Source organism: Sparus aurata, chromosome 2 (assembly GCF_900880675.1).
Source record: "Sparus aurata chromosome 2, fSpaAur1.1, whole genome shotgun sequence".
In the NCBI taxonomy this organism is placed as follows: domain Eukaryota; kingdom Metazoa; phylum Chordata; class Actinopteri; order Spariformes; family Sparidae; genus Sparus; species Sparus aurata.
Window position 1 is genome coordinate 4392950 of NC_044188.1, and position 13337 is coordinate 4406286.

Below are 13337 nucleotides of genomic sequence, written 5' to 3' on the forward strand. Positions count from 1 at the left end.
TTAAATTGCTGGAACATTGCAAAATCCCAGCAGTACTCTCCAAACACAGTTTCAGTTATGAAACTACATTTAATCAATTGTTCGGTTCTTTGTTTGTGTAGTCTGAGCCTCACATATTTCTTATTTTTTCACTGGAAAAATTGGATGCCATAAATCTTGCTGAATTACAGCCCGGGAGGTGGAGAGTGAAGTGAAGTACACTGGGTGTAATGAATGCTAATGGCAGCTAATTGGTTACCAAATACCTTGAAATATGAAATATATGAAAGCAGTATATTGGCAATGATTTATCAGATTCCCCACGTTTCTGTGACTTTGAACACAGCAACAGGTTTTGCAAATTGAGCGTGACGTCAGAGGAGAATGGCCGCCGTGTGATTATACGTCAATGCTATTAATATTCTTATGATGTGGGAAAAGTGTTTGTGTATGATCTAACACATCAGCATCACACAGTACATGTTTACCCGTGTGTGTGTGTGTGTGTGTGTGTGTGTGTGTGTGTACATGTGACTCACCATCCATGTCTAGTCTCTGCATGATGATGGCCAGCTCCACCTCGCTGGGCATGTAACCCAGCGAGCGCATGGCCATACCGAGCTCCTGTTTGGAAATGAACCCGTTTCCGTCACGATCCAGCACCTTAAACGCCTCCCGGATCTCTGCCGAAGACAAACAGGAAACCGAGTCAGCATCCATAAACAACGGCCATCCCTCCTTGCTTCCACAAACATAAAAAAACACTTATTCATATTCATTTCCAGCGCGGTGTGTGTGTCTGTGTGTGTCTTTCGTCACGCTGCCCTCTGTATTGTTTGGGATTCCTTTCTTTGGCAGCGACGCACTTCTCGCGGCTTGGAATTCATCTCGCAATTAATGAAGTCAGTTGGCATTTCACCCCTTCCCCCTCGATCAGCATCACTCGCGCACCTCCCTCCAGATCCCGCTCCTCCTCTCTTCCTGTCTGACCCAGCTTCGGGCTGAGCATTATGCAATTGGTCTCGCTCCACTGCCTCGAGTTAACAAGATCAATTCCACCCATCGATTCATTTTCTCCACCTGCTGTCACAGCCGCTGTCATCACTCCCCGTTCTGTAGCCTTTCGGTGCGTTTCCCTTCTTCTCTTCATCTTTGGTTTCCTCATTTATGTGTTTTTTTATATTTCAATTACTGCAGTTCGTCATCCAAAGTGACGTTCAAAGACCCAGTGATTTAGATTGGTGGGGTTTGCGTCAGGGCACTTTGTGACCTTCAGGATAAAATACTTTTTCTTTCAGTCGCTGAAGGTTTTGTAGATTATCTCTCCCACTGACGCGACTCTGTTCATAACCACTCCTGCTGTGTGCAGTTAACAGGTGGCAAGAAATATTCTCAGCTCTTATTGATGTCGCATCATGTCTGTATACATGGTTTAGTCATCAGAAGAAGAAGAAAAAATACTGCTTAATGTATCAGCATAGGTTCTGTGGGATAACCCATCTTATAAAAACAGATTTGTTTTATCTCGCTTGTACTTTCACTACATTAGTATTAAAAACAGGTCAGGATATCTACTATACTTTGAAAAGAGAAAAAAATCAGTTCAGTTTTATTTACAGGGCCCAAAGTCAGACATTTGCCTCAGAGATGTAACAGAACGCGGACTGTAATAAGTCAGAAACACCCGTTTGTAAGAGGAACACAGCTCCTCATCTTTCCTCTCCTGTTAATCATCTTGTGACCCCTCAGATTTATGCCGTGACCCCTGAGGGTCTGATACACACTGCAGTCGTAACTCTACTTGATGAAATTGCTTCGTCTTTGGCTGCAGTGTGGAGCGAGAAAAAGACACCTCAGAGGCTTTCCCTAATTCAACTTTTGAAAAATATTACAAGAGCATAAAGCGGAAAGTGCAGGCTGTATAGACGTCTGTATGGCAGCTCGTTCAACTCAGTGGTCAAAGATGGAGATGCAGAGGGAATATTTCTGTGAGGTCTTAGCAGCTACTGTTTTTTTTAATGTTTTGAATATGTCCCAATACTTTTGGAGCATAATGGACGTCCTGCTCGCAGCTTTACATAGATTTGCTGCATTGGTGACCAAAAGCAACAGCAATTCAAGTTCAGAAAACTAGTCGAGGCATCAAGAGCAAAATCACAAATCATGTCACATGTGAGGAACAACAGTCACAAACAAAGACAGGATATTCCCTGTTATCCTGGTGACAGTTAATTAGACTTTGTAGTGTTGATAACCTCCCATGTTAGTAGTTCTTTATTCGGTACTTTTGAACATTTTGGTATAATTCATTATGACGCTGCCTCTACCTGCTATCTGTGTCTCGTCACGCAACACACTCCAACAAACACATACGTAAGAGCAGAAAGGCCGTGATGGAGACAGTGAAGTGATTTAAATTTTACCGGAGATGAGAACTATGATCGTGACTGTGCAATAAAAACCTTTGTGAGTAAAAAGCCAAAACTTTATCACCACACCTGTTCAACAAGGAGAAAGCGATGTTAGAATCCAGTTTGGGAAAAAAAGTTATTGACACTAATATGTGTATATTGATGAAGAACCGCTCCAGTTAGGAGTATAAATTAAATCCCAACAGTGCCCACCCTTAGTTTTACCCCTGGTGGCACTTCGGAGCGCAATAATCCAGTTGGACACGTGCACACAAGTGATCCACACGATCCTACTGGTGGTGACACACTGTTCCCCTGATCTCAGGTGCCAATGCAAAAATAAGGAAGAAAAACACCAAACATGTAGATGGATCTCAATCCACACAGTGTGCTTTGATTTGTAACACTGGAGCAGCAGTGATCTTCATCCCGTCTGTTTGTTTCAGCCACACGTTGTGCAGCTCCATTTTACTAGAGACGAAAACGCCTCACTTGTACACAACTGAGTCAGCAGCTGGTTCACCAGCTCCCCGACGTGTGATCAAGTCGTCAGTGGAACGAGTCGGCGGGCTTCAATGTGCTTTAATAAATGCATATTTCATAAGCGTGCCCACAGACAGGAGAGGGTGTGTGGCAGGAGAAGAGAGAGAGACTGACAGGCATCTGGTGTTTTTAAATAGAGGTGGAATGTCACTTCTCTGAAGAACACTATGACTGCATGACATGCATGAGCACACTGTTGAGCACTGAATAATTTCAGACTGGGAAGAGGAATAGATGGGTTAACTCTTTCCCTCCCAGGCACCAGAGAGGCTTCATCTTACAGACAGACGTCTCTGTAAGTGTTGCAACCAACAAAAACAACAAACGACAAATCAGTTCTATCCAAGAATCACGATTCAATATGTAAACTGGCAACAGATGAGTTTTCATCTGTAACCCTGCGTTCACTGAGCGCTTTAGTCCAACACCAGGCACAAAATGTCCCAAGAAAATGAAGCCTGACTCGCAATCAAATCAGGCTGAGAGCCTGGCACTATTTCTGTCTGCTCTCAAGTCCCCACTGTGGAAGAAATGAATGAATAAACTCACATAATACAACTGGAAGATGCTGCACAGGCAATGTTCTCTGCTTCCATGTTGTCTGTCAAACAACTAGACCTTTGTTGTATATTTTATTGAGTTGTGTGCTTAAATCAACCCAAATGTTTCCATCGACGTTCAAACCAAGAGAAACCTGATTTTATTCCATAATACCAGAAATACCGGACGATACATAAGAGAATGAGGAAGGAAGTCAGCGAACGTGACTAAATATAAAGTGAATCAACCTTTAAACATTTAACTTGTCCGTTAACATGAAGGCAACATCTCCCATGAAGCCACGCTACTTAACGACATCATTAAACTACATCTTCTGCTTTCAGTGTTTTGATTGAGAGACCTCTGGCAGCTGAAGTTAGATACTGTGCATTTTAAAAAGCTGCCAGGAATTTGTCTCAGCGCTGTGGAAAAAAATGGCAGCAAGTCCAGACAGGTCAATTTCATCGAATTAATGTACAGAGGAAAAAATAATCCATCCTAACGGAGTGGAAAATTTATTGTTATCGAGTGCTTCAATTCAAAAATTGTTCAGGGAACAAACACACTACCAGCATTTTCTGACTGCCCGAACCAAGAAATTGCCAAACTGAACCAAAAACCCGGTGATTAAGAAATGAGCCCATCAATCACCTTATTATCTGCTGCACTGCTACCATTCTGAGCCAGTCTGCTGGCAAATTGTTTGAAACAACAAACGGTAAATGGAGCGTGAATTATGAATCGCCTCGTAAAAATTGTGAACATTGACTCTGCGGAACACCTCCATGAGATAACGAGAGGTCACAGTCTCCGACCTGCATCCAAACAACATGTTACTGCATTCCCAGACAGCTGGTCCTGAGCAAATACAGCCCCATCATCATTTGTAACAATACAAAGTGTAAGTTTTAGAGATGATTCACACACGCGGATGCTGAAACACATCAAAAGGCGCACAGATTCTTTCCCCTGCATTAAAATGAGCGTCTCATGAATAAATCTATCGATGACTCAAGCCTTTGTTGAGTACTTCCCTGTGTCTGGAGCTTGTTGGAACAGAACAACAACACGGAGACTCGGGTTTAGATATTCAAATGAATCAGTCCATTTCATGCACAAACGCTCCCATCCATCAAAACTCACGGCGCACAGAGAATACGCAGCTCACAATCTGACATTCGGCGCACCAATATTTCCACCGAGAGGACAGGGGGGAAACAAAAGACATCACACAAGCTCCAACTAAAGTGGAACAGAATCCTAAAGTGGCAGAGTTTTTTTAATTCTGTATGCAAATGATGTCTTGAGGTGTTAAAAGATTTATGGTGCATGTCTTTACTGTGGCTGGGTGCATGACTATATGTACGCTTTAATGAGTGATGCCTGTTTACTTGCATTATGTTATTCTTACTGTCACCAGAAAACAAGTTACATAACTGTGAGAAAAAAAGACAACATGACTGTGTGCACCCAAATCTACCAAATATATTTTCTGCTGAATGTGCAGACAACGTGGAATCACAACAGCATCACTGATATATTCTTTAAAGGGATATTCCGGTGTAAATTTAATCCATGGTCTAAATCACCGTGAAACTGTGTGAGACTCCCTCTCGAGAGATCAAGTTAGCAGACCGCTAATTTACGAAGTTTTATCAACCTCAGAAACGACCGCACGACAACAATACACTGCAGTAATGGATCCAAATATAAACCGCCACCAAAAAGCCACAAATAATGCTCAGAACAGCACCAAACTTCAGCAACAGTACAAATAGGGTCTCAGCACATAGTCCGGGGCATCTAACCTCCGCTAGCTTAGCTGGATTTCTACTGAAAAGCTGACTAAATTTACCACTCTTCTGCAGCAGCTTCCTGTTGACGGGAAGTCCCGACGAGTCGATTACCGAGGGCAGTAGAGTTCCGCGGCTCATGGATGAAAATGTATGATTATGACTCCATGGAAAAGCAATCAAAGTTCATATGTGTCTTACCTGCCAGTTTATAACAGTTATTATCGAGAGCGGACAGGGAAAAGAACGGAATTAAGCATTTCTCAGCTAGCTTCCCTAGCTAAGCTAGCTGAGTTTTAATGTCCCCGGACTATGTGCTGAGACCCTATTTGTACTGTTGCTGAAGTTTGGTGCTGTTCTGAGCATTATTTGTGGCTTTTTGGTGGCGGTTTATATTTGGATCCATTTACTGCAGTGTATTGTTGTCGTGCTGTCGTTTCTGAGGTTGATAAAACTCCGTAAATTAGCGGTCTGCTAACTTGATCTCTGGAGAGGGAGTCTAACACAGTTTCACAGTGATTTAGACCATGGATTAAACTTACACTGGAATATCCCTTTAAGAAAGGGATCTGCATACTTTATGCTGTTTTTTTTGTCCTATTTTAATACAAGCCACAAGCTTCTCCCTGAACCCAGCCATAAGCTTTGGTGCCCAACACGGTCCCTTAATCCAACACGACTGCCGCTGGTATTCTCCGATGGTCATGTACAGATGGCCGTGTCGTTTTGTGAGTCATTAGCAATCAGTCATTTAGTTATGAGGACGTGCTGAAGAAAAAGGGGAAATTTAGGGCTGAAAATTCTTTTCAATATTGATTCATCTTTAATTATTCTGACCAATGAACCATTTTGCAGATAATATTTCAGATATTAGTGAAAAGCAAATCTTGAAATGTGAGAAGCTGGAACAGGACTTTGATTAATATTCTGTTGATTGATTGATTCCTTTCATTTGATTAGTTTTGCACTTCACTACACAAATGTGCATGCAGTGGGAACTGTGCATGCAACTAAATATGCCTAATAAAACATCAATATTACACAATCATGAAAATATTATAAAACACACAAGTTTAGAAATAGTCTGAAGCTGAGAAGAGTCTTCGGAGGATGTTTCATTATGATAACTGACTCTGCATCCTGTTTTTTTTTTCTGTCAGTCGAAAAATCGATCGATCAACTACTCACTTGATCAGCTAATCATTTTAGTTCTAGTTAGATTCATGAGTAAGCCTTGTGAAAGACACATTTTTGTTTGTTTTGATTTGTGGCATGTTTGCACACAGAATCATTTTGATTTTTGATTTTGATGTCGGTCTGACGCTGTGTGAGATCTGAAGATGAATCTGTTCCATCTTCGTCTCCTGGCAGCAGCATTATCAGTGATTTTAAGGCACACACAGTCGGCACTCTGAACAGCTCCACACACTCCTGCTAAGAGAAGTTATCCGTTTGCTGCCTGCTGCACACCTGATGGTTCTGGGTCCATACCCAGTAGCTTTAACCCCAGAACCGGTCCTGTAAGTGGCCAATTCTCTGAGCCAAGGCGCAGAAACTGCCAGATAGGAAAGGCTGATTTTATGGCCATGGAGTCGGAAACAAGCTGCCTGATGCTGCTTTCCGTCAGCCTGCCTGTTCGTTCTCCCGCTCTCCTTCATAGAAAGCTCGGCGCTGGTGGGCTGAGCAGACACAAGCCTCCCTGCAGGCTTACTGCTGTCTGTTTCAGCTCAGCGTGCTGAGTGAAAAGACGGCCTGAGTGCCGACACGGAAGGATTTCTTACACTGCCCTTTCACTAAACCTTTAATAAAATAGCCTATTTTAGTTTTCGCTCTAAAGCCCGTCTGCAGGACTTCTTTATTGCGAGGTCTGCTCGAAATTCACCGCTGTGGGTAAAGATTCAGCTCAACATGTGGTGGAGTGTCTTGATGCTGCCAGACTGTGCTGAATGTTACGCTGACTGCTGCAGTCTGCTGTTAGAAACAGACGAGAGATCTCAAAAGAGCTAAATTACCAATTATTTCGATGATCATCGTAATAATTTCAGTCATATTTTCTGGTTCAAAACATCTTAATGGCGAAGATCCGCTATTGTTCTTTGTCAGAGGACGAAATCTGAAGACATGATTTTGTGCTCCGGGTAATTTTGATTTGTATTTTTCATTTCTTTTTCTATTATTTATAGTCTAAACAACCAATAGATTAATCTGGAAAATAATTATTAGTTTCAGCCCCACTGTACAAACTCTATATACTACACTCTCCAGATTACACTGAATTAACTCAGCTGTACAACATATTTGGTGAAAAAGCTGAAATTAGCTTTCAGTCATAAAGCTCCTCAATGTTCTGTTGTCCCAAAATTTAATTGAATTTAAATGTTGGCTAATGTCTACCAATGTTGGCCTGAGGTCAGAGAAAATGTATTTAACATTTGATTTGCATAAAACTGAAAGAAGTAATACATTTCCCAAAATGCACAAATGCCACCAAAGGTCACCGGGCCTTGTGCAGCTCTTGGCCCGGTTTGAACCTCGCTCAGCGACAGCGGGGCTTTAAAAAAAAAGCCCGATAAAGAAAATGAAGAGCACCAGCGTCTACTGAACAAACAACAATGACCTCGTTCTGCCCGTCATTGTCATGCATATAATGTAAAATAACAATTTAATCTCTCTATCCAAAGTTATTTATAGGCAAAAGCTTTCAAGCGGAGACTTTGTTCAGTTTAGTAATACTCGCATGTAACGACGCACCAGAGGGCAAACAGAGAGAGTTTAAAGGTGACTCTTAAAACCTGCAGCTTTTCCTTGTAATCAGTCAAGAGAGGGTTCCTCTCCTGTATTGTTCTTGTCTTTACTCCGTGACTGCACCACACTGTGATCAGTTTGCATAAATTTGTTCATGAATAAGCCAAAATAAAACCTGCCTGTTCTTAAATTAACAATTAAGCTGGGAGACATGATGTACAAATTGCTCTCAGACAGCAGAAAAGATGCATGAAGTAAAGGGCAGTGCATCAAAACAGAAACCTCCAAGGAGACTGTAACGCACAACATCCACCGTGTTACACAGCGAGGTGAATAAATGACAGCTGTGGTGATGAAGACGCGAGCACTTCGGCCATCGTTATAAATTTAGCTCATTACTTTCAGACTGAATGGGGGATGTCGTCGCTGAGTGTGAAGATGGAGCCGCTAGATTAATTCTAACTGACACTCGGGTGTGAAAGCTCAAACTAAATCTTCAGAGTCGGTCTTCAGATGAGTGACAGCGGAGCTCCGGGTTCTGGCTCCTGACTGGATCGGATCAGACGCTCCGATCTGCAGCCGGGCTCGGCAGGTGGTGTGTACGTGTGTGTTCGCACATTCGCTGGGACTTGTACGATCAGTGAAACGTCTTGTGAATGTTTCAAAGAATTAAATACCTGCCCAACATCCTTCAAGTGACATTAAAAAAAAAACCCAGTGCTGGTGAAGAGACCGAACAGAACACATTTAAGTCTCCTTCCTTCTGTAATGACACACTCAACTCCACAGGCACCGCGAGGAGTGAAAACACACGTCAGGAACCGGCCGTGTTTCATAATTGTTGTCTCAGTGGCTAAATTGGCAGTGATGCAACAAATCTGTCAATCTCGGTTCCTCGACTATAACTTCATAACATCGCTTTGTACCACAGCTGCTGGAGAATAACTGCCTGCTGCACATACATACATACATACTATCAATTATCTTCATTCTCATTCTGATCTGCCAATATTTTTCATGATTAAAGGGTAACTCCGCTGCATATATGAAAAAAGTAGTAGGGTAGTAAGGCCTTTTGTGGATGCACGTAATCTCAGGAACTGCCTCCAGTGATGTCGCTCAGTGTGGCATTGTGGGTAGTGTAGGCACCGGGTCTTGTAAAGGAAGAGGAATGTGTGGAATAAAAAAAAAGGGGATATTTTCCTTAACAATTTTGAAAATTTGATTTTAACTGTCCATAATGAGTCTGACGGTGTTACATGAGTTCAACAGTAGACCAGTGGACTGTCTTTCCAATCCCAAATGTATTATCTTTGGGCTCAGGCACCACTTGGCAAGGCCTCAACAATGTATTGATCCAGTTGATCAAGTACTGCATGTCAGTCCGTCCTGAGAGAGGGATCCCTCTCCGGTCGCTCTTCCTGAGGTTTCTTATATAATTTTTTTTCTTTCCTGGGAAGACTTCCTTTCTCGAATTTAGGGTGTAAGGACAGAGGATGTCGTTCCCTCTACAGATTGTAAAGCCCACTGGGGGAATGTGATTGTGATGTGCCCATTTGCTTTACGTACAGCCCAGTTCATGCCACAGAGCTGCAACAAAAAAAACGTTTTAGATTGTGGAGGAGTGAACTCGCCCATCTCAGCTCATCTCATCGCGGCTGATGCTGCGTTTCACACCCCAACGTTTGCTCTCTTTCAGTCACTCATCCACACACTCTCCACACACACCTTTTGTTTTTGCCGCTTCATCATGGAGACATGCAACTGTAGCAAATTACTGAGACGGTTAGACTCGAGGTACACTCATCGCTGTGGAGATGATGCACAACTCAGCTCGTCGCACTGGTGTGAAACGGAAGGATGCTGATGTCACATTGCAAGTTTCAACTCATCTTGTTGTGAATCTCTGGTCAGGGCTTAACACGTTATCTTCACCTGGTTCACTGTAGCTGTCGCTCTGTGTGTGTGTGTGTGTGTGTGTGTGTGTGTGTTGCAACCAAGTCTTTTTAAAGGTCAATTTAAAGTGAAACTCTCGCCAAAATGCAACCTAGGCTTTTTTTGTGAATATATATGAGTCAAACCTTCGTGTAAGCGCATAATTACGACAAAAGAGGCACTTTTAAGATTTACCGTAGTTTTGTTTTAGTGTCAAACTCATTTTCAATGGGAATGCTACGGGCACTTTTACAATAGCATCAAAATCTCTATTTTTAAAACAGTAAGAAGTCTCGACACAACATGAAACTTTGCTCGTAGCATCACCAGGGTCTCTACACATGAACACGAGCATTGAGAACATTGTTTGTGTACTCAGGGATTATGAAAAAGAGAGTTTTTGGACAACTCATGTCAGCAGATGTTTATTCCGCTCGCCGCCGTCATGGCAGTGAGGACAGTTAAGGTGGAATGCTCCTAAAGCTTAGTTCCATATAAATGCACGTTACTCGTTATTATGTTGTTAGCAAAAAACAATATTGACCTTGAAGTTGAAAAAGGAGACTCATATAAGAAACAATACTAAAATCAAAGGCGGATAGTTGTTGCCGGAAGACAGTAGTTCCACCTTAACTGTCCTCCATGTTATGTCGCATTTGGAGATCAATACTTCTAAGCTGCCATGACAGCGGTTAGCGGAACAAGCTACTACTAAGGTGAGTTGTTAAAAACGTTCTGTTTAGTAAACTCTGTGTACACAAACAATGTTCTCAATGCTCGTGTTCATGTGTAGAGACCCTGGTGATACTACGAGCAAAGTTTCATGTTGTGTCGAGCCTTCTTAGTGTTTTAGAAATAGCCATTTTGATGCCATCGCTAATTTGCCCAAAGCACTCCATTGAAAATGAGTTTGACCCATCCATCCATCCATTGTCAACCGCTTATCCAAAATCAGGTCGCGGGGGGAAGCAGCTTCAGCAGCGAGCCCCAGACTTCCCTTTACCCGGCCACGTCGGCTAGCTCTGACAGGGGGATCCCCAGGCGCTCCCAGACCAGAGAAGAGATATAATCCCTGCACCTGGTCCTGGGTCTACCCCCAGGTCTCCTCCCAGCTGGAAGTGCCAGGAACGCCTCCCTAGGAAGGCGCCCTGGTGGCATCCTCATCAGATGCCCAAACCACCTCAACTGGCTCCTTTCCACGCAGAGGAGCAGCGGCTCTACTCCGAGTCCCTCCAGGATGGCTGAGCTTCTCTGTCTCAAAGTGAGACCCCAGCCACCCTGCAGAGAAAACCCATTTCAGCCACTTGTACCCACGATCTCATTCTTTCGGTCATGACCCATCGCTCATGACCACAGGTGAGGGTAGGAACCAAGATTGACCGGTAGATCGAGAGCTTTGCCTTCCAGGTCAGATCCCTTTTCGTCACAACCGTGCAGTGAAGCGCATGCAACACCGCACCTGTTGCTCCGACTCTCCGATCGATCTCACGCCCCATCATCCCCTCACTCGAGAACAAACCCTGAGGTACTTGAACTCCTTCACTTGGGGCAAGGACTCATTCCCCACCCGGAGTAGGCAATCCACTGGTTTCCTATTGAGAACCATGGCCTCAGATTTAGATCCTCATCCCTGCCGCTTTACACTCATCCGCGAACCGATCCAGTGCCATCAAGACCGCATCATCTGCAAAAAGCAATGAGTTTGACCCAAAAACGAAAATACGGTAAATCTTAAAAGTGCGTCTTTCGTCGTAATTTTGCTTTTACACGAAGGTTTGACTCGGGGACATTCACAAAAAAAAGCCTAGGTTGCATTTTGGCGAGAGTTTCACTTTAAGGTAAAACCTGCTGTTTATGTCTCATCATGTTGGCGACATTCTTATATAAAACACACATGACAAACACGATATTGATTTCATCAAAAGGGATCGACGTCTTGTGCATTTAGTCGATAGTGTCATTATTGTGACAGCCTATTTGAGCGCCAGTTGTTCTCTTTATAAATCCCTGCAGGCAACAGCAGCTCCTCCTGAGACACGCGACGTTCACAAAAACACTCCAGCTGACTGATTCCACACCCCTACGAGTGTGACAGCTCGGCCGGCTGCTGCAAGCTTTTTTTAATGGCCTGGGACAAATGCAGTAAATTGCTTCTTTAAATATTGTGAAGCAGAAGTGTTGAATGTGCAGAACGAGGAGGCTGTGTAAGCTGAACCGGGAGGAGGAGGAGGAGTGGGTGGGGACGCATACAGGAGCTCTAAATGAAGCTTGAGAAAGGAACAAGTCAGGTAACTTCTAACAGTGTCTGATATAAACCTGCTGTGTACAGATTGTCTGCAAATACACCATTTCCTGTACGAGTGTCACCCACGTACTGTATTCTGCACAAAACTGCCGTCGCTGTCACACCACTGAACATAATCGCCTGTTTTTACTCAGTTTTCAGTTCATACATTTGCAGATTTATGTCATAATCACTACATATGTTTGGGAAACATGCCACATATCCATTTAAAATACGCTGCAAATGTCAGTTAGAGGAAAAAATGGAAAATTGTTTGGTGGCTTTGACTTCAGATTCCAGTTTACATCCAAATATCTGTTTACTGGATAGATTGTTCCAGAGAGAGCTGCATCTAATTATCATTAAGCTGACGATTATTTTCAAGATTAATCAATTAATCATAGCAAGCGTTTGAAACAACTGATCAATTATCAGCTGCCGTTTACTTTCTCGCGTCTGATTGATCGTTTGCTTTGTGGGATTCATGACATCACTCAACAGGAAAACATCATGATGTCATGAGCTCATTGCAGCTCATTTAGCCTTAAAGGGATATTCCGGTGTAAATTTAATCCATGGTCTAACACACCGTGAAACTGTGTTAGACTCCCTCTCGAGAGATAAAGTTTGCAGACCGCTGGCTAACGTAGTTTTAGCATCCTCGATTACCGATCGCAGTAGAGTTCCGCAGCTCAATGATGATCATTACTGCACTCGGTAATCGACTCACAGGGCTTCCCCACAACAAGGAAGGCTTCTCAGGTGGTAAGTTTCGTTTATATTTTCCGAAAAATACGGCAACTATGTCAAATGTTTGATGCCTCAAAATATGTGCTGAGACCCTGTTTCTAATGTTGCTGAAGTTTGGTGCTGTTCTGAGCATTATTTCTGGCTTTTTGATGGCGGTTTATATTTGGATCCATTTACTGCAGTGTATTGTTGTCGTGCGGTCGTTTCTGAGGTTGATAAAACTACATTAGCTAGCGGTCTGCAAACTTTATCTCTCGAGAAGGAGTCTAACACAGTTTCACGGTGTGTTAGACCATGGATTAAATTTACACCGGAATATCCCTTTAATATGTCTACACTCTGCAGCTTTCATGTCCA

The 13337-nt window shown here is 43.0% G+C and overlaps 1 protein-coding gene across 2 annotated transcripts in view; it reads right to left on the reverse strand.

The window, feature by feature from the left end:
• caln1 (calneuron 1) overlaps positions 1-13337 on the reverse strand; it is a 74022-nt gene that overhangs the window by 44701 nt on the left and 15984 nt on the right. For both annotated transcript variants that reach the window (XM_030396508.1, XM_030396500.1), the window contains exon 3: positions 519-662. In XM_030396508.1, coding sequence (XP_030252368.1) covers positions 519-662 — 144 coding nt within the window. The remainder of the gene's footprint in view (positions 1-518; positions 663-13337) is intronic.